Source organism: Aquarana catesbeiana, linkage group LG10, assembly GCF_042186555.1.
Source record: "Aquarana catesbeiana isolate 2022-GZ linkage group LG10, ASM4218655v1, whole genome shotgun sequence".
NCBI classification, from domain to species: domain Eukaryota; kingdom Metazoa; phylum Chordata; class Amphibia; order Anura; family Ranidae; genus Aquarana; species Aquarana catesbeiana.
In genome coordinates, this window is record NC_133333.1 from 13,383,917 (window position 1) to 13,409,001 (window position 25,085).

Below are 25,085 nucleotides of genomic sequence, written 5' to 3' on the forward strand. Positions count from 1 at the left end.
GGGGGCTTTTCTATTCAATCTGTGGCTGCTTTCTCAAGAAAACAAATAGTAAGACTTTGTACACCATTTGTTTGGATGCACCTGGGATGCATTTAGCTGATTTTAAACGTAAAGTTCAGTTGGACTTTAAAAGTTTATTTCTTAAATCGGATCTTCAGTAATTTTTTTCGTCTTTCTATCTATTAAATCTTCTGCCCTTGTTGTTATTTTAACTTTGTATAGTTTCCTTTTACCAGTATAATATGTTTGAGAGCTTGTAAAGTCACATTAGATTTATTTATAAACATAAAATTGATTGTATATTCGCCAATTAGATGTTTGCTATAATCCGGTTGATATGTGTATATACAGGGTTGTGTGTGTGTGTGTGTTTTTTGTTTTTTTTTTTGTTATTGTTTTTTTTTTTGTTTTTTAATAGTTATTCTATGTCTTTGATTTTTATTTAAATGAGTGAGACACAGCGGACACCACACCATTCCTAGAAACAAAAGCTTTACTGTAACTTTCTAAAGTGAGATGACCCGATCACAAACGTCCTCTTGTTTTATCCTCCCCCCTCCCCAGATCCCATCCCCCAGCTGGATGTGAACGAGGCCAACAACGAGTTCATGGCACAGAGTGAGGAGCTGTACGAGGCTTTAATGGACAGCCACTGGCAGCCGCTGGACACCGTCACCTCCAAGATCCCCTCGGAAGTGTGACCGACCTCCATATCCGCCGCCCCCCCCTTGTCCTGTGACTGTACTCTGCATTTTATCCTCTATAAGGCAAAGTTCATTTTGTTCAAATATGCTGTGTATATAAGATGCAACATTTGTACACATTTTGTTTTTAACGTAATAAAATAGATTTTTTTTTTTTTCATTTTGCAGTTATAAATTTCTGTAACTGTTAGTTGTAATTTCTGTAAAAAAAAAAAAAAAAAAAGGGGGGGGTGAGGACAAGGCTGCAAGAAAGGTAATTTGTGAAATATATATATATATATATATATATATATATATATATATATATATATATATATATATATATATATATATATATATATATATATATATATATATATATATATATATATATAATCTTCTTGCAGCCTTGTCCTCACCCCTTTTTTTTTTTTTTTTTTTTAATTACACAAAGGGGTGAGGACAAGGCTGCAAGAAGATAATATATATATAATATAGATATCACTAGAAAAAAGAAAAGCCTTTGAAGGGGTCATCTGGAGATAATTCCGAAAATCATCCGGATTATTCTCCTGGAGCTCCCGCAGCAAAGGCATATGACATAATTGGTCACGATTAATAAAGCAACTAATTTTTGGTCCAAGAAATCCTCCTCCTCCTGGTCAACAATCCGATCGTGTGTACGAGGCATTACAGTTTTGACATTTATTTTTTTTTTATTCCTTTTTTTTTTCTTGACCCCTACCGATAATTCCTGGATTGTTGCCTAGCCCTGCAGCCTCCTGGGGGATACTAATATCGTGCCTCTTAGTAGACCTTCGTGTACTTTACATGCATGCGCATCACTCGGCAGGGGCTTCAAGAACCTGGAATAGACAAGCTGCCCCCTGATGCCGTAATTAAAGAAGATGGCGGTGTGAATCCAAGCGTGTGGTGGCTGATCAGCGGATTGCATTGGATTCGCTGGATGTAGAAGTACCCTTTTTCCCCCAAAAATAAGAAAATAAGACCTAGCGTGATTGTCGGTGATGGCTGCAATATAAGCCCTACCCCCCCAAATAAGCCCTAGTTAAAGTCCTTGTAGGTCTTATTTTCAGGGTAGGGCTTATTTGGGGGTGGGGCTTATATTGCAGCCATCACTGACAATCACGCTAGGTCTTATTTTCGGAGAAACAGGGTATGTGGTTTGAGGCTAACCCAGGTACAAGGTAAGAGGGGGGGGTCAACAAAAGAGAAAAAAAAAAAAAAGTGGGAAGGGAGGTGAAGTTCCTCATTAATCTTTTCTGGGCCAGTCGTTTTTTGTGTTTTTTTTTTTGGACACATTTAAAAAAAAAAAAAAATTTTAGGCCTGAAGATTAGTTAAACCCCCCCCCCCCCAAGCATTATATATTTTCTGAAAGTGGAGACCCTGGAAAATAAATTGATAGTTCAGAATTTGTATGTTCTCTGAAGGTATTACAACAATGTATCAAGCATCTCCCTCCCCTCTACCCAGCGACATCCGCCATTGGGGGGGGGGGCCAGGCCTGTAGGTGGGACGGGAAACTTGTGCAGCCAACTGTTCACTTCCACCTGACAGTTGGCTTGTCAGATCCACATCCATTATGGGCTGCTGTGGTATCTATGAGAGTGGTAAGATTCCCCACTGCTGCTGATATTTGATATACACTCACCGGCCACTTTATTAGGTACACCTCTTCAATTTCTTGGGGTAACACAAATTGCTAATCAGCCAATCACAGGGCAGCAACTCGATGCATTTAGACATCTAGATGCGGGGAAGACAACTTGCTAAAGTTCAAACTGAGCATCAGAATGGGGAAGAAAGGGGATTTAAAGCGGGGTTCCACCCAAATTTTGAACGTTATCTCTATGCATTCTCTTCCTTGCCTAGATGCTGACATGCTGTGTAAAAAAAATTTAAATCGCCGTAATTACCTTTTTTTTTTTTTCTAATCTTCTTTAGCACTTCCTGGTTTTCCTCCCGTGGGAGTAGGCGTGTTTCTAGCCTCTCCCAGACCTCCCACAGTCCCCTGGGAGCTAGTCTCAGGCTTCCCAGCATGCATTGTGCAACAGCGTCATCACAACATCTCGGTGAATGCTGGGAGCACAACATTCACCGCATCCAGGAAATACATGCTTGTGGGCTTCAAATGCCCACAATGAAGATGGAAACCGCCTGCAGTGAATTTTATAAGTTATTCTTTACAACAAAATCGGACACAGGCGGACATATTACACAGAACATGTGAGTAGATAATCATGAGAAGAAAAGTTTGTGAATGAACTCCAAAAAAAAAAAAAAAAAAAAAAACGATAGATAGGTGGACCCCCGCTTTAAGTGACTTTGAACGTGGCATGGGTTGTTGGTGGGAGACGGGCTGGTCTGAGTATTTCTGGGATTTTCACTCACAACCATCTCTCGAGATTACAGAGAATGGTGCGAAAAAAGAGAAAATATCCAGTGAGCGGCAGTTGTGTGGAGGAAAATGCCTAGTTGAGGTCAGAGGAGAATGGGCAGACTGGTTCCAGATGATAGAAAGACAAAAGTAACTCAAATAACCACTCGTTACATCCAAGGAATGCAGAATACCATCTCTGAACGCACAACACATCCAACCTTGAAGCAGATGGGCTACAGCAGCAGAAGTCCACACCGGGTGCCACTCCTGTCAGCTCAGAACAGGAAACTGAGGATACAATTGTCACAGGGTCACCAAAATTGGACAATAGAAGATTGGAAAAACGTTGCCTGGTCTGATAAGTCTGGATTTCAGCTCCGACATTCAGATGGTGGGGTCAGAATTTGGCGCATGGATCCATCCTGCCTTGTATCACCGGTTCAGGCTGGTGGTGGGGGGTGTAATGGTGTGGGGGATGGGGTATCACTGGTTCAGGCTGGTGGTGGGGGTGTCATGGTGTGGGGGATGGGGTATCACTGGTTCAGACTGGTGGTGGGGGTGTCATGGTGTGGGGGATGGGGTATCACTGGTTCAGGCTGGTGGTGGGGGTGTCATGGTGTGGGGGATGGGGTATCACTGGTTCAGGCTGGTGGTGGGGGTGTCATGGTGTGGGGGATGGGGTATCACTGGTTCAGGCTGGTGGTGGGGGTGTCATGGTGTGGGGGATGGGGTATCACTGGTTCAGGCTGGTGGTGGGGGTGTCATGGTGTGGGGGATGGGGTATCACTGGTTCAGACTGGTGGTGGGGGTGTCATGGTGTGGGGGATGGGGTATCACCGGTTCAGGCTGGTGGTGGGGGTGTAATGGTGGGGGAGGATATTTTCTTGGCACACTTTGGACTCCTTAGTACCAATTGAGAATTTTTTTTACACCACGGCCCCCCTGAGTATTGTTGCTGACCATGTCCATCCCTTTATGACTACAGTGTCCCCATCTTCTGATGGCTCCTTCCAGCAGGATAATGTCACCATGTCACAAAGCTCCAATCATCTCACCACTGGACAATGAGGTCCCTGTACTCCAATGTCCTCGACACTCACCAGATCTCATCCAATAGAGCACCTTTGGGATGTGGTGGAACGGGAGATGATTGGCATCATGGATGTGCAGCCGACAAATCCCCAGCAACTGTGTGATGATATCATGTCACTATGGAGCAAAATCTCTGAGGAACGTTTCCAACACCTTGTTGTATCTACGCCACCAAGAATGAAGGCAATTATGTGCCACTTTGTGTTGGTCCATCACATAAAATCCCAATAAAAATACATTTATGTTTTTGGTTGTAAAACGTGGAAAATTTCCAGGGGTATGAATACTTTTTCAAAGCACTGTACATTTACACACACATATCGGCGGTTGAACGTTGAGGCCCACCCGCCGTGTTGCGGTGGCGAGAAGGTGAAAGTACCCAGAGACACCCCGGTCGCTGGCCCACACCAGCCTACCCGCTTTCTTTTTAGCTCTTCGTGTTGAGAGAACTTGAGCTGAGGAAGATCCTGTAGCCGCTCTCCGGTGTAGGCGGGGTGGGGAGTCACATAAGACGCCGGGCCGTAGCCGGCTGTCACCGGTAGGAACGTCACTGGTTTTCGGTTGGCTGATTCCACACAGTACAATTATTTCCCACCCGGTGGATGGCTCTGTATATTCCCTGGATGGTGTCGGTGGTCTGTATTTATATGTGACGTCCTGTCATAACAGCGGCGGATGGAACGGTACGATGTCGGCTATTACCGCCCACCACTCCGCCATCTACATACATTCTAATCCGGTAACCCTTTCATCACCAGCAGGCATGTCCTCCCTGGGGGGCTGGGTGTTACACTGGATCTCTCTAATTCCGGTTTTAACCCTTTTCCAATTTTTTGCATGTTTCAAAAAAAATCATTTTAGGCCTGAAGATTAGTTAAAACCCCCCAAACTTTAAATATTTTCTGAAAGTAGACATCCTAGAGCCCTGGTGCCAAACCCTGTGCCTGGTATATGATGTGCGTCCCTCAGACCTCAGCAGTCTGTATTGGGAACGTTGATCTCTATCAGCCTCATGTAGCATCTTCCCAGATCCGTATTGTCTTCTGCAGCATCTTCCCACCAACATTGTATCCTGTCCTCACTCTCTGACCCTCATCTCCTCTATCAGCTCTGCAGCATCTTCCCACCAACATTGTATCCTGTCCTCACTCTCTGACCCTCATCTCCTCTATCAGCTCTGCAGACTCTGACCTGTCCTCTCCAGCATTACTTATACTGAACATTATGTGCGGCCCTTTGGTGATATCAGGGGCCACATTTGAGGCCCCCTTTAGTTTATAGGTTGACAACAACCAGTGCTCTAGAGTGGTGGTCTCCAAATTGTGACATGGGGGCCGAATGCGACTTTTATCTGATCCTCTGTGCACTTATATCTCCAATGGACACCAATGATGGGGCACTATTCCTCCCACTGACACCAATGATGGGACACTATTCCTCCCACTGACACCAATGATGGGACACTATTCCTCCCACTGACACCAATGATGGGGCACTATTCCTCCCACTGATACCAATGATGGGGCACTATTCCTCCCACTGACACCAATGATGGGGCACTATTCTTCCCACTGACACCAATGATGGGGCACTATCCCTCCCACTGACACCAATGATGGGGCACTTTTCCTCCCACTGACACCAATGATGGGGCACTATTCCTCCCACTGACACCAATGATGGGGCACCATTCTTCCCACTGACACCAATGATGGGGCACTATTCCTCCCATTGATACCAATGATGGGGCACTATTCCTCCCACTGATACCATTGATGGGGCACTATTCCTCTCAATGACACCAATGATGGGGCTCCATTCCTCCCACTGACACCAATGATGGGGCACTATTCCTCCCACTGACACCAATGATGGGACACTATTCCTCCCACTGACACCAATGATGGGGCACTATTCCTCCCACTGACACCAATGATGGGGCACTATTCCTCCCACTGATACCAATGATGGGGCACTATTCTTCTCAATGACACCAATGATGGGGCTCCATTCCTCCCACCGACACCAATGATGGGGCTCTGACCATCTCTTGTATCATGTCTGCAGTCTCTGACAGCTTTCATAAATTTTTAATTCACTGAAATCTATGTGTGGCCCTTTGGTGATGTCAGGGGCCACGTTTGAGGTCCATTGTAGGTTGACCACCACATGGCGTTATATCCCCTATCATTTGTGTTTCCTGCTCTCTTGTACCTTTGGGAAAATCTCCCATCACATCCTGTCCTGGTGACACAACAGGAAGTGGGGGGGGGGGATCTTCCTAAAGTTCCTGTTCTGGTGTCAGCTATAATATTTTTATTTCATGAATAATAATAATAATAATAATCACCAGGACACATAGAAGGATGCATTGAAGAAGGAATGAAACCAAAGGTTCTCACCCTCCCCCTAGTTTTTTTTTAAATGATTAATATAAATAAAATGAATATCTAATATTTATATTTTGAATATAAAATAAACTGTACTAAAAAAATTAAATACAATAACAATAAGACTTAATGTTAAATAAATCATGGTTCAGTTATTAACATAAATAATATGTATTAATAATAAGAAACATAATACATTTAAAACAAATAATAAAGTTCCCGGTAATGGATACAATGTAACAATGTTGTGTATCAGACCGGAAATGAGTAATCACGCTCTATGGCGGAGGGGCGGGGCCTCCAGGCTCAGCTCTGTTGCCCATGTGGCTTGTCCCCGCCTACTGAGGGATAAGGGATCATAGGCCAGCCGGTGTCCACGTGACCCCCCAGCACAGCCTCTGCTGCCGACGTCATCTCCCGGCGCCGGAAGTAGTCAGTAGTGACCGGGGCCCGCAGTGACACAGGAGAATGGAGGAGATCGGGATCATCATAGAGAAAGGCAGCGGACAGGTACCGAGAGAGAGAGGGGGGGGGATGGGAAATCTCTGCAGTCATGTCCGTCCATCAATGTGATAGAGCTGGGGGCCCAGGAGGAATTCCCGGGGATCGTGTTCCTCCTCGGGGCCCATACACAGGCCTATCAGCCGACCATACATTGTACAATCACCGTACAGACCCATTAAGGAGGAACACACACACTGTATGAGATCCTTAAAGCCGGCCACACACTATACAATCACACACTATACAATCACACACTATACAACCACACACTATACAATCCAAGTTCAGATGAGCAAACCAGTTCTACAATTTGTGTTCGGGTGACCATGCAATCCGATTGTACAATTTGCCTTGGGCTGAGCATGCAATCTGATTGTACAATTTGCCTTGGGCTGAGCATGCAATCTGATTGTACAATCTGCGTTGGGCTGAGCTTACAATCCGATTGCACAGGCCCGTACACATGATCAGATTATCGTACAAAAAAAAAAATACTGCTTTCTAAGCGATTGTACGATAATCTGATCGTCAGCACACAGCTATCGTCCAAAATTTTCCAAAGGGACACAAAACACGAACATTTTTCATTTTTCTCGTACAATACCAGATCGGACAGTACAGTTTTCACCACAAAATACAACACATGACATCACTTCGGGTTTTTTTTTGTTTTTGTTTTTTATTCTGTCGTGCGAGAACTTTCGTACTTTTGCAACCTACGTTTTCGATATGGAGACTTTCATGCAAAAAAAAAAAAACAAACAAACAAGCAAAACGGACGATCGTTCGTCCAATAATCTCATCGTGTGTACTAGGCTTTAGCAGTGTGACCAACCTGTGTCGATCAGCCCCTCGCACTGCATGGTTTATGGTGGATCTGGAGGAGATCGGACAGTTGGGTTTTAAGCTGTGCAATCACATTGTATTGGTCAATCTCCTTTAGATCTCCCATTACTTCTGTAGTGTCAGGGTCTGATTGGACGGATTGTCCGTCTCGCTATACAATTTTTAGATTTGTATATTTTATGGGCAGCTTTGGATTTAGGAACAACCCGTATAATAGGAGGGGACTGTCCTAAAGGGTTCATTAACCATAAAAAAAAAACAAGTGAACCGACTCCACCGCCGGATTTCACCGCAATACACGGCCCCGGAGTGAGAAGCTCACTAGACATGTGCACTGCCGAAAAATGTGTTCATTTTCCTTTTTTTTTTTTTTTCTTTAAATTCGAAAATAAAGGAAAATCCGAAAGAACGAAAATTCAAAATAATAACTATTAAATTATAGGTTTTGGAATTTCCTTTAAAATTTTGCTGTTAGTGAATGTAACGAATATGAATTTATTAGAAGTTACGAATTATCCGAAATAACGAAAGGCGCATCTAAACAAAGGAAACGGAATAATAAATAATACATTTTTATTATTTATTATTATTAATTTGTTTAGATATGGTATTTATTCTTTCATAAATTTGAACAAATTCGTATTCGTAACATTCACTATAAGCCAAATATGAAAGGTACGAATTTGTTCGAATTTACGAAAGAATGGATACCGTTTCTAAACAAATTAATAATAATAATAATAATAAACGATAATAAAAATGTATTATTTATTATTATTTTGTTGCGTTCCATTTTAGGAATTTCCTTTCAAATTTGGCTGTTAGCGAATGTAACGAATACGAATGTATCCGAAGTTACCAATTATCCGAAATAACGAAAGGCGCATCTAAACAAAGGAAACGGAATAATAAATAATACATTTTTATTATTTATTATTATTAATTTGTTTAGCTACGGTATTTATTCTTTCGTAAATTCAAACAAATTCGTATTCGTTACATTCATGATAAGCTAAATATGAAAGGAATGAATTCGAATTTACGAAAGAATGGATGCCGTATCTAAACAAATTAATAATAATAATAAACAATAATAATGAAAATGTATTATTTATTATTATTTTGTTGCGTTCCATTTTAGGAATTTCCTTTCAAATTTGGCTGTTAGTGAATGTAACGAATACGAATTTATCCGAAGTTACCAATTATCCGAAATAACGAATGGCGCATTTAAGCTAATGGAACAGAACGAAATAATAATAAATAATATGTTTTTATTATTATTGTTATTTATTATTATTAATTTGTTTAGATAAAGGTATTCATTCTTTTGTAAATTAGAATAAATTCGTAACATTCACTATAAGCCAAATATGAAAGGAATGAATACGAATTTGTTCGAATTTACGAAAGAATGGATACCGTATCTAAACAAATTAATAATAATAATAAACAATAATAAAAATGTATTATTTATTATTATTTTGTTGTGTTCCATTTGTTTAAATGCGCCATTCGTTTTTTCGGATACTTCGTAACTTTGGATAAATTCGTATTCGTTACATTCACTAACAGCCAAATTTAAAAAGGAAATTCCAACACCTATAATTTCATAGTTAGTTATTATTTCGAATTTTCGTTCTAACTATGAAAGGTATATAGGTGTTGGAATTTCCTTTTTAAATTTGGCTGTTAGTGGATGTAACGAATACGAATTTATCCAAAGTTACAAATTATCCGAAATAACGAATGGCGCATTTAAGCTAATGGAACAGAATGAAATAATAATAAATAATATGTTTTTATTATTATTGTTATTTATTATTATTAATTTGTTTAGATACGGTATCCATTCTTTCGTAAATTCGAACAAATTCGTATTCATTCCTTTCATATTTGGCTTATAGTGAATGTTACGAATTTATTCTAATTTACAAAAGAATGAATACCTTTATCTAAACAAATTAATAATAATAAATAACAATAATAATAAAAACATATTATTTATTATTATTTCATTCTGTTCCATTAGCTTAAATGCGCCATTCGTTATTTCGGATAATTGGTAACTTTGGATAAATTCGTATTCGTTACATTCACTAACAGCCAAATTTGAAAGGCAATTCCAATACCTATCATTTAATCGTAATACTTATTAGAATTTTTGGATTTTTGTTCTTTTGAATTTTTGAAATTTTCATTCTTATTTTTGGATTTTCGAATCTTTGGAAATTCTGATATTTCTGAAAGAACGAATTTGTCTAAATTAGTTGAAAAAAAAACAAATTCGGAACTAAAAGAATTGCACATGTCTAATTCTCACGAGGTCGAGCATCCATTGGTGGGTGTGAGAAGCAATCCTGTTTTTCTGGGTCACCATACCAGAAGAAGAAGCCTTTGATTGGACAGCCTGGTCATGTGTTTGTGTTGACCAATGAGCGCTTGCCATTGTGAGCACTATGATGAATCCTCGCTCCGGGGCCGGGTATTGCAGAGTGGAAGGAGAGGGGCATCACAGAGCCGCTTTGTGCATCAGGGACCGGAGGGGTGGCGGGATTTATTTTATAATACGGCAAAAGGAGAACTTACCGTTTCCGGGATCAGTGAGTTTTAAAGTGTCCCGAGTCCGATGACGCCCCGATTTCAGGGAAAATGCACATCACCTTCCCATCCGATTTATACAGAGGAATAAAAGCGACTGAGACAAGAGAACCTGTCATTTCTGTCCCTTTAAATGTGTAAATTACATTTTGTATTCTGTCTGATTGTTTCTTATTTTCTCTCTGTTATCAGGATGATGTCCCCTCCCTGTCCTCTTCACGTCCAATCACGGCTCTTTCTTTCCTCGCTCCGGAGCCGGAAGATCTGGAGGATCTGTACAGCCGATACAAGGTGAACCCTCCCTGAACTCTCCCTGAACTCCTTATTGGAGGACTCCTTTGTAAACACTTGAATGTGTGCAATCGCTGCAGAAAAAACAACCAACGAACTCCCCCCCCCCAATCCTCTTCCAGAGTGGCTTCACTTTAAAGGCAATTAGCTCCGCCTTCAACAGGAACTACAGACCAGAAAGATATTAAATAGCCCTTCCCCCGGCCATTTTTTAAATTTTATTTATCCACTTGAGGACCAGGACTTTTCTGGAACTTTTTGATTAAGACCCCTTTCACACTGGGGGGCCGCCCTTGCGTTGGCAGTAAAGCGACGCTCGTCTTGGCGGCACTTTACCGCGGTTTAAGCGGTGCTTTTTGGCCGCTAGCAGGGGTGCGCTTTTAGCCCCCCCCCCCGCTATTGGCTGAAGAAAGGGTTAAAAACGCCCCAAGTTGCGGCACTTCCGAATCGCTGCCCAATCATTGCAATGGGCAGGGGTGTTTTGGGAGCGCTGTATACAGCGCTCCCAAACTGCCCCAAAGAAGCTGCTGGCAGTGTGAGAGCACTCGCGGGTTTCACATTCGGGCGTCACGGGAGGCAGTTTACAGGTGCTATTTCTAGCGCTAAAATGCCTGAAAACTGCCTCAGTGTGAAAGGGGTCTAAAAGTTTTTAAATCAGTATTACCCCCAAACATTATATATTTTTTTTTTTTTTTTAGCGGAGACCCTAGAGAATAAAATGGGGATCGTTGCAAGATTTTGTGTCACACAGTATTTGCACACAATTTTTTTTAATTTTTTTTTTTTTTTTGGAAAAAAATACACTTTCATAAAGGAAAAATAACAAAACACAATATTTACCTCAGTTTTTTTAGCATGATATAAATGATGATGTTACACCGAGTAAATAGATACCTAACGTGTCACGCTTTAAAATTGCGCACGCTTGTGGAATGGCGACAAACTACGGTACTTTAAAATCTCCATAGGCAACGTTAATATAATATTATATATATATATATATATATATATTAGGGCTGGGAGATTTTCTTAAAAAAACAAAAAATCTTCGATTCTCTTAAAAAAAACTCGATTCACGATTCGAATCGAGTTTTTTTTTTTTTTTTTGGAAATCACGCCGGTCCTGAGGCGCTGCGGGCATGAGCTTTTAGGCGAGGCCGCGGCTTCGGCCTAGTCCGCAGCATCCGGCCTCGCGAACTAGGCCGAAGCCGCGGCCTCACCTAAAAACTCCTTGCCCGCAGCTCCTCAGGACTGGCGCGGTGTCAGCACCGGTCCTGGTGGGGAAAAAAAAAAAAAAAGGGATTCGCTGAAATTTTGAATCGATTTGACCTCTCAAATCGATTCAAGATTCAAATTGATTTTTTTCCCCAGTCCTATTCTGCGTGCAAGTACTTTTTTTTTTTTTTTGACACTCTTTTTATTTAATTTTTTTTTTTTTTTATCACTTTTAGAAAAGCATGACAGGACCTCCTTAAATATGAGATCTGGGAGTCAAAAAGACCTCAGATGTCATATTTACACTAAAATGCAATAAAAATACATTTTTTATTTATTTATTTTTTTCATTAAAAAAAATACAAAAAAAAAAAAAAAATGGCCCTTTAAGATCTATGGGTGGAAGTGATGTTTTGACGTCACTTCCGCCTTGCAATGATATGGAGATGGTTGGGGGCCATCTTCCCCTCACTCATCTCCATGTCAGGCTAGGGAAAGGATCCGATCGCCTCCGCCGCTGCCGACAGCTCAGGTAAGTGGTGGAGGGCACTGGAGCACTCTCCCGCTGCCGATAAAAGTGATCTTGCGGCGAATCCTTCGCAGAGACCACTTTTATCTTGAAGCAGACTGCCCGCTGAAGAAGAGGATACCGGGGTTATGGAAGCTAGCTGCTATCATAACAACGGTATTCCTCTTCAAAGTCGTATAACGGCGGTGGGCGGTCTGGAAGTGGTTCATTGTAGCCAATCAGATCCTTGTAAATTGTACAGGACTGAGCCGGCAAACAACTGATGAACACACGGGGGGGGAGGGGGGTGCAGAGGACTGGGCTGACTGACCGTTAGACGTTTTCGTAAATCCTTTTATAACTTCTTGTTTCTCTTGTCCTAGAAATTGCAGCAGGAGCTGGAGTTCCTGGAGGTTCAGGAGGAGTACATTAAGGACGAGCAGAAGAACCTGAAGAAGGAATTCCTCCACGCCCAGGAGGAGGTGAAGCGGATTCAGAGTATCCCTCTGGTGATTGGGCAGTTCCTGGAGGCGGTGGACCAGAACACGGCCATCGTAGGATCCACAACTGGTACAGAACATCATTCCATCCCTCTATACTCTACACCAGTTTGTAGATCCTTCCTCTGATCTCCGAGGATGAAGTAACAGGTTCTCTTTAATGTTTGGCTTGTTCTCTGCATAGACTTGTACTTCCTTTGACCCTCCTGAGGATCTGTTGACACCAGGAGAAAAAAATAAAACCGTAGACCTATTCCGATTATCAGGATCATGTGGGTGGGCGGAGTTTTTAGTTTGGCCAGTGCCTCCTTTTTTTTTTTTTTTTTTTTTTTTTTTTAACCACCTGTCCGCATTTTACAGCGGTTGGGCGGCTCGTACCTCTACGTCCAGCACTCTCTCCCGGGTTCAGGGTGCGCCCCAGCCAACTCCCGCTGTGAATAATCACATTTTCTGATTTTTGTCAACAGGTTTCAGCCAATGTTTCATGGCTGAGACCTACTGATCCGCTGTGTCCAATCACAGCCCAGAGCCCTGTGTTTTTAAAGAAGTACTGCAGTCCGCTCACATCATTTTGTAATAAAAACATCTTTGGCCATTCTGAAGCTTCTCTCCAACCACTTTGCATATTATTTTATATATACTGTGACTCTGTACTTGCCAAATATGCTGCAGAAATCTCCCCCCACTGAGTCTGGCTGCAGCCATTTTAACTGTGGGCAGCTGAAACTGCTGCCTGTTCACTTCCTGGATTTACACAGACACACAGAGGCACACCTCCAGCTCTGCAGCGCTTATTGGCCCTCTTATGACTCCCCCCCCCCCCTTCCTTCCTGGATTTACACAGAGGCACACCTCCAGCTCTGCAGCGCTTATTGGCCCTCTTATGACTCATCCCCTCCCTTCCTGGATTTACACAGAGGCACACCTCCAGCTCTGCAGCGCTTATTGGCCCTCTTATGACTCACCCCCCCCCCCTTCCTGGATTTACACAGAGGCACACCTCCAGCTCTGCAGCGCTTATTGGCCCTCTTATGACTCATCCCCTCCCTTCCTGGATTTACACAGAGGCACACCTCCAGCTCTGCAGCGCTTATTGGCCCTCTTATGACTCACCCCCCCCCCCCCCTCCTGGATTTACACAGAGGCACACCTCCAGCTCTGCAGCGCTTATTGGCCCTCTTATGACTCATCCCCCCCTCCCTTCCTGGATTTACACAGAGGAACACCTGCAGCTCGCATTGGCCCTCTTATGACTCATCCCCCCCTCCCTTCCTGGCAAACTCTCAGGAGAGTGAGAGTTGTGCAAGGTGTCATAAGCCTAGTCTAATGACCAGACAAGAAACAGGAAGTGGGCTGTATAAGGGATTTATTGGCAGAAAAAAAAAGTTTTACTATCCAAAGTTAAAATAACAACAAGGGCAGAAGATGTAATAGATGGGAAAAAATGATTGAAGTTCCGCTTTAACAACCAACACAGGGCTCTGTAGAGGGAACGATCTGCAGAGAGAAGAAACAAACAGATATTTAGTACAAAGCGGCACACGCTTAACCCCTTGATTACCCCAAAATGTTAACCCCTTTCCCAGCCAATGCCATTACAGTGACAGTGTATAGTAGTGTCACTGGTGATGTTGGTGTACCTCCCAGCCAGTGTCAGATTGCCCACCGCACATCATTTTCTATACCTTCCTTTTTCTTCTGGTGTCAACAGACAAAAGAGAACCTTTTACCTGTTGCTCAGAACGGACATAGATTTACTGTACCTTCTTAATTACGCCACGTTCGCACACCTGTGCATGCGCAGGTCTACCGCAGGGCTCTGCCAGGCCCCAAAGGGACGGCAGAGAGTGACCATCACAGATCACGGTGCCAGTAAGGGGGTCGGCAGGGCCAGCAGTTAGGGGACTCAAGTTCTTCAGGTTTGGCCGATTTGCTCTAAATTAATCCCCCCCCCCCCCCCCAGTGACTTTTACTTGCGCAGGTTTATTGAAGTGTTTTATATTCCCTCTGTAGGTTCCAATTATTATGTGCGGATACTGAGCACCATCGATCGGGAGCTGCTGAAGCCGAACGCCTCAGTCGCTCTTCACAAGCACAGCAATGCTCTGGTAGACGTTCTTCCTCCGGAGGCAGACAGCAGTATTATGATGCTGACAGCAGGTAACGGATCGGCACCAGATATTTCCTGTAAACGCGTTGGGTGGGGGTTCAGGTTGTGTGACGGCCTTTTTTTTTTTTTTGTCATGATGGGCTCATAGTGGTCTCCTCTCCCTCTATAAATGGCCTTCGGAGTGTAGCATGAGATCAGCCCTTAGTATTGATCCTCTGCCTTTTTTGTTGCATCTGTAGACCAGAAGCCAGACGTCTTGTATTCGGACATCGGAGGCATGGATATCCAGAAACAGGAAGTCCGCGAGGCGGTGGAGCTGCCATTAACACACTTTGAGCTCTATAAACAGGTAGGATTTTCTCTGAGCCGAATAGGCGATCGTTCACTGGAAGTATAATATGACAGCGGACTCCCCTTCCCTTACTCTGCAGATTGGCATTGATCCACCCCGTGGGGTGCTGATGTACGGGCCCCCCGGCTGTGGGAAGACCATGCTGGCCAAAGCTGTGGCTCATCACACTACAGGTAAGTGCGTTTGGGGGGAGGGGGGGGGGGGCGCAGATATTCACTAGACAGACAAAAAGAATAGACCAGTTAGATATTATTTTTTTATGAATATAAAATTTCACTATCTATATATATTTAAAGTGTAATTCACGTTTTCTAAAAAAAAATTAAAAAAAATAAAAGGTAAACTAACACTGTACACTGATGATAATGTGGTATACATTTTCATTTTTTCCACAATTGTTTTAAAACCTCCTTTACCTAAATTGGCTTAAAGCTGAACTCTGACATTAAAAAATACCCGTGCAATGGGGTCTCCACAGCACTGCAGAACTGAAGGCTTCTTATAGTGGATCTTCACCCTCAGAAAATACTTCTTCCCTATCCACCCCTCCGCTCTGATGTCAGAATAGGGCTGGGGGTTTTTTTCATACCTTTTTTGTACTTTTTTTTTTTTTTTTCAACCAAGAGAAGGCAGTTTCAATGTCAACAAGACAATATACATAGTGAGTTATACACCATAATACAGTAAATGAAATCCAAACCTTCCTTCTTTTTCCTTTTCCTTCTTTCCTTCCTTCCTTCCTTCCTTCCTTCCTTCTTTTTTCTCTTCCTTCCTTCCTTCCTTCCTTCCTTCCTTCCTTCCTTCCTTCTTTTTCCTTTCCCTTCCTTCCTTCCTTCTTTTTCCTTTCCCTTCCTTCCTTCCTTCTTTTTCCTTTCCCTTCCTTCCTTCCTTCTTTTTCCTTTCCCTTCCTTCCTTCCTTCTTTTTCCTTTCCCTTCCTTCCTTCCTTCTTTTTCCTTTCCTTTCCCTTCCTTCCTTCCTTCTTTTTCCTTTCATTTCCCTTCCTTCCTTCCTTCCTTCTTTTTCCTTTCCCTTCCTTCCTTCCTTCTTTTTCCTTTCCCTTCCTTCCTTCCTTCTTTTTCCTTTCCCTTCCTTCCTTCCTTCTTTTTCCTTTCCCTTCCTTCCTTCCTTCTTTTTCCTTTCCCTTCCTTCCTTCCTTCTTTTTCCTTTCCCTTCCTTCCTTCCTTCCTTCCTTCCTTCCTTCCTTCCTTCTTTTTCCTTTCCCTTCCTTCCTTCTTTTTCCTTTCCCTTCCTTCCTTCTTTTTCCTTTCCCTTCCTTCCTTCCTTCCTTCCTTCTTTTTCCTTTCCCTTCCTTCCTTCCTTCCTTCCTTCCTTCCTTCCTTCCTTCTTTTTCCTTTCCCTTCCTTCCTTCTTTTTCCTTTCCCTTCCTTCCTTCCTTCTTTTTCCTTTCCCTTCCTTCCTTCCTTCCTTCCTTCTTTTTCCTTTCCCTTCCTTCCTTCCTTCTTTTTCCTTTCCCTTCCTTCCTTCCTTCCTTCCTTCCTTCCTTCCTTCTTTTTCCTTTCCCTTCCTTCCTTCCTTCCTTCCTTCCTTCCTTCCTTCCTTCCTTCCTTCTTTTTCCTTTCCCTTCCTTCCTTCCTTCTTTTTCCTTTCCCTTCCTTCCTTCCTTCCTTCCTTCCTTCTTTTTCCTTTCCCTTCCTTCCTTCCTTCCTTCTTTTTCCTTTCCCTTCCTTCCTTCCTTCCTTCCTTCTTTTTCCTTTCCCTTCCTTCCTTCCTTCCTTTTCCTTTCCCTTCCTTCCTTCCTTCCTTCTTTTTCCTTTCCCTTCCTTCCTTCCTTCCTTCCTTCTTTTTCCTTTCCCTTCCTTCCTTCCTTCCTTCTTTTTCCTTTCCCTTCCTTCCTTCCTTCCTTCTTTTTCCTTTCCCTTCCTTCCTTCCTTCCTTCCTTCTTCTTCTCTGTAGAAGAGGAGAGAGCGATATGGAAGGGGGTGTTGAATAAAAAACACATAAGCTGTTACTATTGTCCCGAGGGGTTTACCAAGGTGCTTGTGTTAGGGTTTTTCTTCTTTTCTTGTGTCTGGGACGGGGCTTTAAATAAAATTTGGGTCTAGTGGTGCTTTCAATGTACGCTGAGACCATCATATTTTACCATTACAGCTGCTTTCATTCGTGTGGTGGGCTCAGAGTTTGTCCAGAAGTACCTGGGTGAGGGTCCTCGCATGGTGAGAGATGTCTTCCGACTCGCCAAAGAGAACGCCCCCGCCATCATATTTATTGATGAAATTGACGCGATCGCCACAAAGAGGTTTGATGCACAGACAGGAGGTGAGTGTCTTCTCAGGAGGAGAGAGAGAGATGTGTTTTGTTTTTATGCTGCAGCCATTGTACAAAGTTCATAGTGCAACTCCAACCAAACATCTGGAGCAGCCAGGTATGATTTGCCTTTAAGTGGCACAAAGGGAATTCTCCCTCAAACTTCATCCACCTGGAGCTGGGGAAGAAGGAGAGAAATCCGGCCTCCCCTTCAGTCTTGAACAGTTGTATCTGCTCTTCTCCTAGACTGAAACGGTTTCCTCTGATTTCACCGCACACTGTGAGCTTCTCACCATGTGAATTAGAAGCTGCAGCAAGTCAGATAGAGCCCAACTCATTTCCTGGCTGGAGGACATCCAGCATCATCTAGCACTTTCATCCCCAATCTGAATGGGACACTGTTCCTCCCCCCGACACTGACACATGGGGGCACTGTACCTCCCCCCGACACTGACACATGGGGGCACTGTTCCTCCCCCCGACACTGACACATGGGGGCACTGTTCCTCCCCCCGACACTGACACATGGGGGCACTGTTCCTCCCCCCGACACTGACACATGGGGCACTGTTCCTCCCCCCGACGCCGACACATGGGGCACTGTTCCTCCCCCCGACGCCGACACATGGGGCACTGTTCCTCCCCCCGACGCCGACACATGGGGCACTGTTCCTCCCCCCGACGCCGACTAATGGGGCACTGTTCCTCCCCCCGACGCCGACTAATGGGGCACTGTTCCTCCCCCCGACGCCGACTAATGGGGCACTGTTCCTCCCCCCGACGCCGACTAATGGGGCACTGTTCCTCCCCCCGACGCCGACTAATGGGGCACTGTTCCTCCCCCCGACGCCGACTAATGGGGCACTGTTCCTCCCCCCGACGCCGACTAATGGGGCACTGTTCCTCCCCCCGACGCCGACTAATGGGGCACTGTTCCTCCCCCCGACGCCGACTAATGGGGCACTGTTCCTCCCCCCGACGCCGACTAATGGGGCACTGTTCCTCCCCCCGACGCCGACTAATGGGGCACTGTTCCTCCCCCCGACGCCGACTAATGGGGCACTGTTCCTCCCCCCGACGCCGACTAATGGGGCACTGTTCCTCCCCCCGACGCCGACTAATGGGGCACTGTTCCTCCCCCCGACGCCGACTAATGGGGCACTGTTCCTCCCCCCGACGCCGACTAATGGGGCACTGTTCCTCCCACTGACGCTAGCCTGTGTCCCATTAGAGCAATTTCACACCAGTTCACAGAACTGGAATCGAGGAATTCTCATCAGAGACCCAGACACAAATACCACAGACTGTAACCATTGTCTGTTCTATCCAATACAATATAAAAAAATGGTGTGGATTTGGTCTTTATGGTCACTTCCCTCATTCTGTATCCTTACAGCTGACAGAGAGGTACAGAGAATTCTGCTGGAGCTCCTGAATCAGATGGACGGGTTTGATCAGAATGTCAATGTGAAGGTAAGGAATCCCCCGCCTGGTGCTGTTCACTGATCTACCGAGAATCAGAACCATTGACGTACATACCTGGGTGGTAATGTGAGGCCTGGCTCACCTTCCATAGAAGGGGGGTGGTAATAAAAAGACATGCCTGGTGGGTTGTGGCCATTTGTTGTATGATTTGTTGGGGATAAATGGGGGCATCAAGTCTCTCTGTTTTTTCTGCCTTCAGGTCATCATGGCCACAAACAGAGCTGACACTCTAGATCCGGCCCTTCTGCGACCCGGCCGCTTGGACCGCAAGATCGAATTCCCACTGCCCGACCGAAGGCAGAAACGTCTCATCTTCTCCACCATCACCAGCAAGATGAACTTGTCTGAAGAAGTGGATATGGAAGATTGTATCCTTCATGCGTGGCAATCATCATTGTTATTAATTGTATTGGGTTTGATTCTTCCAGTGAGGTTTAGGCCTTGGTGTCCCAGACTGGCATGGGGTGTCAGGGCATAAAACTTACTGCAGGGATGGGGCAGAAAACATGTGGGGTCCCAGACTGGCATGAGGTGTTGGGGTATAATACTCACTTGGGGGGGGGGGGGTAGTCATAGAAGGGTCTTGGCCTTGGGGAGTCATAGAAGGGTCTTGGATGCCATTACATTATGCCTCATCTTTTTAGGGAAGATACAGAAACGCCCATCATTTATCCCATTTTTAATCAGTTCCCGCCCGGCATATGGCATAATGACGCCGGCGGGAACCTCTCGTCGATCCAGCCAGACATCCTATGACATTCTCCCAGATCGGGGCCGTGCTATCTGTCACCAGCTGCATCCACCGGACACAGCCGATGACTGATCACTGTACCGGCCCGCTGCCCGTACCAAGTGACCCCTGTAACCAATCACAGCAGGTCACATGACAGTTGTATACAATGGATGGTTTCCTTTGAAGCCATCTATTGTATACAATTGTGTTGCTAGTTATAATTGATCAATGTAATCACTGGGTACAGACTGGGCCAAACACAGCCCATCTGTATCATGTGATTAGCTCTGACCAATCACAGCTAATCACAACAACAACATAAAAAATGAATCGATTTCATTCATTTAAAATGCTTGCATATAGCAAAGTAATGCAAATATAATGCTTAAAAAAAAAAAATCCTGATCTCTTCCCCAGAGTAGTACAATGTTACTATGGTAACGTTATATTGCTCTGGTCAAAGTGTGTTTAAAAAAAAAAAAAAAAAGAAAAAAAAGTCAAACAAAAAGGGGAAAAAAAATCAAATGAAAAATAAGAAATTTGAAAAAAAAATTTTTTTTGCACGGTCGCCAGTCAGTGTGTCTGATCACCGCCACACCAGTTATATGATGACACTGTAATGTGCTGGTGACAGTATGTAAAAAATAAAATACATTTCTTAATTTTTCAAAAGCTTATGACATGCACTGCCTCCTACTAAATACCTTGGACTGTCTACTTTTCAAAAAGGGTCATTTGAGGGGTATTTGTACTGTCCTGGCATTTTTGGGTCTCAAGAAATGAGATCGGCCGTCAGGATTGATCAGTTTTCAGATATTTACACCATAGTTTGTGGACTCACTAACTTTCCTGCAGACTAAATAATAGAATCTGATTTGGGTTATTTTCACCAAAGAAGAATACATTCTGGCCTAAAATTATGAAGAACAATTTATTATTTGCAAGGTTTTATAACCTAAGCGAAGAAGAAGCAGCATTTTATTTTATTTTTTTTTGTTCTACATTTTTTTTTTGGCAAAAAAAAATAAACCCAGTAGTGATTAAATACCACCAAAAGAAAGCTCTAGTTGTGTGAACAAATGATAAAATTTTTGTGTAGCATGACCGCGCAATTGTCATTCAAAATATGACAGCTCTGAAAGCCGAAAATCGGCCTGGGGCAGGAAGGGGGTGAAAGTGCCCGGTATTGAAGCCGTTAATGTGCATGTGTATGGGTGGGCTAAATGTTACAGGTTTAACATGGAAATCATTTTTATGGGTGCATAAAATTAAACTCCTTGACTGCTCTGCAGATGTCGCTCGCCCTGATAAAATTTCTGGAGCCGATATCAACTCCATTTGCCAAGAGGTAGGTACAGTTTGGTCTGCTGATGGTCAGTCGATTTTTAGGCTTTTGATTGCAAGCCGATGTCATGGCCTCCTAAAAGCTTTTAATCGAAACAGGCTCTTGTGTCCTGCATATGAAGCCTCTCCCCTGCCCCTCCTCCAGGCTTTGATTAAAAGTAGCTCTCGTGTCCTGCATATGAAGCCACTCCCCTGCCCCTCCTCCAGGCTTTGATTAAAAGTAGCTCTCGTGTCCTGCATATGAAGCCACTCCCCTGCCCCTCCTCCAGGCTTTGATTAAAAGTAGCTCTCGTGTCCTGCATATGAAGCCACTCCCCTGCCCCTCCTCCAGGCTTTGATTAAAAGTAGCTCTCGTGTCCTGCATATGAAGCCACTCCCCTGCCCCTCCTCCAGGCTTTGATTGTAGGGGGCTCTTGTGTCTTGCATATGAAGCCACTCCCCTGCCAATCCTCCAAGCTTTAAAGGGGTTGTAAAGGGCCATGTTTTTTCACCCTAATGCTTCCTATGCATTAAGGTGAAAAAACACCTGTCAGTGACCGGCCCCCCAGCCCCCCCCCCCCCCCCATTTTACTTACCTGAACTCTCGAATTTGTCCCACGGAGACACTGTCTCTCTGCCGGGGGGTTCTCGGCTCTTGATTGGATAGATTAATAGCAGCGCAGCCATTGTCTTCCGCTGCTGTCAATCAAATCCAATGACCGGGGGGGGGGGGGGGGGGGGGGGCGTGGCCGAGTCCTGCATTCGGCCTCTATGGGCGCCTAATGCTGGACTCGGGAGCTCACCCGCAAGGTAACCCCCCTGGAGAGCGCTTCTCCCAGGGGGTTGTCTGATGTGGGGAGGAGCCGAGAGAGAGCAGCTGGGGGACCCCAGAAGACGAGGTTCGGGGCCACTTTCTGCAAAACAAGCTGCACAGCTAAGGTATGGAGGTAAGTATGATATGTTTGTTATTTTAAAAAAAACCCGAACCTTTAGTGTCACAATTGAAAGAAGCTCTCATGCCCTGCATATGAAGCCACTCCCCTGCCCCTCCTCCAGGCTTTGATTGACAGGGGCTCCCTGTTCCTTGCATATTAAGCCACACCCCTGCCGCTTCTCCAGGCTTTAATTGAAAGGGGCTCTCGTGTCCTGTATATGAAGCCCCTCCTCCAGGCTTTGATGAAAAGTAGCTCTCATGTCCTGCATATGAAGCCACTCCCCTGCCCCTCCTCCGGGCTTTAATTGAAAATAGCTCCTGTGCCCTGCATTTAAGCCACTCCCCTTCTGCTCCTCCTGGCTTTGATAGAAAGGGGCTCTCGTGCCCTGCATATGAAGCCACACCCCTGCCGCTCCTCCAGACTTTAATTGGTGACTTCCACCTGTTACACCTCCCGTGGTGAACTTATTTATCTTTTTTATTTCCAGGGCGGTATGCTTGCCGTGCGCGAGAATCGCTACATAGTTCTGGCCAAGGACTTTGAGAAAGCGTACAAGACGGTGATCAAAAAAGACGAGCAAGAACACGAATTCTACAAGTAACCGCCGCCCGGATTTTCTCTGTGTCCCGCCTGCTTGGTTTTCCTGTTTTTTTTTTTTTCTTTCATTTTATTAGTGTACGTTTGGACAGTATGGTGAATAAAAGGCTCTGGTCAGCTGATGATGATTCCTGTTTTTTATATTAATAGCAATGTAATCAAAGGTAATTATTTTTTTATGTATCTTGACCTATTAATGGTTAAAAAAAAAAAACATATTCAGGTTGCCAAGCCCATCTCTGGGAAATTACCACCCCCAAACCCCCGATGTATTCTTCTTCTTCGTCTTCGTCTTTACAAACCCAGATATTGCCTTGTAGTAGCAGTGGCATTATCACTGAGCTGTGTACATAGCCTCTTGACCCCCACAGGCCTTTTCTGATACTTTTTGTTCACATGTAACAATCAGTATTTTTTGGCTAGAAAATTAGTTAGGACCCTCAAACAAACATAATTTTTTTTTTAAAGTAGAGGCCCTGGTGCAGGGGGTCTCAAACTGGCAGCCCTCCAGCTGTTGCAAAACTACAAGTCCCATGAGGCATTGCAAGACTGACAGTTACAAGCATGACTCTCTCGGGCAGGGGCATGATGGAACTTATAGTTCCACAACAGCTGGAGGGCCGCCAGTTTGAGAGCTCTGCCCTAGAGCATAAAAAATTGCGAAGCCCACCAATTTATGTCACGCAGTATTTGCGCAGAGCTCTCTTTCTTTCTTTTTTTTTTTTTTTTTTAAGCGTTTGTTACCCTAGAAAAAAAAAATTGATCCTGTCCCTTTAAAGCATGTTATACAACACAGTGATTGTGCTGTGTAATTTGGCCCCCTGTAGCACCTGAAATACCTGGCTGATCCTGCCTAGCTATACCCTCCCCTCTGTAAACTGACCACGGTATATAATGGCTGCTGAGCTCTGACACTGTGGTCAGTTTACATGCCTCCGTCATCCGCAGCTCTCTTGTCTCTCCTCTGACCCCCTGACTCTGACATCAAGTGGCCCCTGACATCAGGTGACCCCATGGCCCCCGACTCTGGCATCAGGTGGGCCCCTGACTCTGGCATCAGGTGGGCCCCTGACTCTGGCATCAGGTGGGCCCCTGACTCTGGCATCAGGTGGGCCCCCGACTCTGGCATCAGGTGGGCCCTGGGCTCTTGACATCTGGTGACCCCTGGGCTCTTGACATCAGGTGGTCCCCCGACTCTGGCATCAGGTGGTCCCCCGACTCTGGCATCAGGTGGTCCCCCGACTCTGGCATCAGGTGGTCCCCCGACTCTGGCATCAGGTGGTCCCCCGACTCTGGCATCAGGTGGGCCCCCGACTCTGGCATCAGGTGGGCCCCCGGCTCTTGACATCTGGTGACTCCTGGGCTCTTGACATCAGGTGGGCCCCCGACTCTGGCATCTGGTGGCCCCTGGGCTCTTGACATCTGGTGACCCCTGGGCTCTTGACATCTGGTGGCCCCCGACTCTGGCATCAGGTGGGCCCGGGCTCTTGACATCTGGTGACCCCTGGGCTCTTGACATCTGGTGACCCCTTGGCCCCTGACTGTTGACATCAGGTCACCCCTGGGCCCCTGACTGTTGACATCAGGTCACCCCTGGGCCCCTGACTCTTAAGCACTAGATGGCCCCCAACTCTCCAGCTTACGGGTCAGACACACAACAGAATTCTGAATGTGCGGAGGAAAGCTTTGTTGCTGCACATGGAATGAAATTTAAAGCACCGATCTTCCAATTCTATACTTTCAGACTGGAGTTCCAACAATTCATATGTTCTTCTATTCATATTCTTCTGTTACTCAGCGGCAGCATAATAAAATGATTAATTCTCCTGCGTCTCATAATGAGTACACAATGTGAACTGAGAGGATTCCAGGAAATGTAGGGTAAGTGTGACAGATGAAAACCTATTTACTAAACAATGTTCACTATATGTCAAGGCTGTACAAGTCAGTGCAGATGTTCAACATACAGTAATGGAAAGGAGTATTTCAGGAGGAGGAGAGAAGGGGGTATATAGCAAGAGATATGACCGATTATCGCCACCGTGACACGCCTCCTTCTTTAAATCACTTTGTATGGAAGAGGAAACGGAGGTCATGGGACTTTAAATGAGGCACGTCACTACCCAGAGTCACAATAACATGAAGTAAATGGTAAAGAAAGTTTATTAGAATCCAAGAATAAATCGACATAACCACAGAAAAATACAGTACATGGTAATGAGTCATAAAAAACAGCTGACATATAAAAGGCA

General features: G+C 44.6%; 2 protein-coding genes across 2 annotated transcripts in view; both read left to right on the forward strand.

The window, feature by feature from the left end:
* TRNAU1AP (tRNA selenocysteine 1 associated protein 1) overlaps positions 1–864 on the forward strand; it is a gene marked incomplete in the record, with an annotated part of 12,523 nt that extends 11,659 nt beyond the window's left edge. Inside the window, 1 exon segment of the mRNA XM_073601658.1 lies at positions 565–864. Within this exon segment, the coding sequence (XP_073457759.1) occupies positions 565–701 (137 nt within the window).
* Positions 865–6,924: 6,060 nt separating this feature from the next.
* Positions 6,925–22,955, forward strand: PSMC4 (proteasome 26S subunit, ATPase 4). Its single transcript, XM_073601659.1, has 11 exons — positions 6,925–7,077; positions 10,711–10,809; positions 12,916–13,102; positions 15,046–15,192; positions 15,382–15,491; positions 15,574–15,667; positions 17,605–17,772; positions 19,157–19,233; positions 19,445–19,613; positions 21,271–21,326; positions 22,724–22,955. Exons 1-11 carry the CDS (start codon positions 7,036–7,038, stop codon positions 22,835–22,837), a joined length of 1,263 nt encoding a protein of 420 aa, XP_073457760.1. The 5' UTR covers positions 6,925–7,035; the 3' UTR covers positions 22,838–22,955.
* Positions 22,956–25,085: the final 2,130 nt, after the last annotated feature.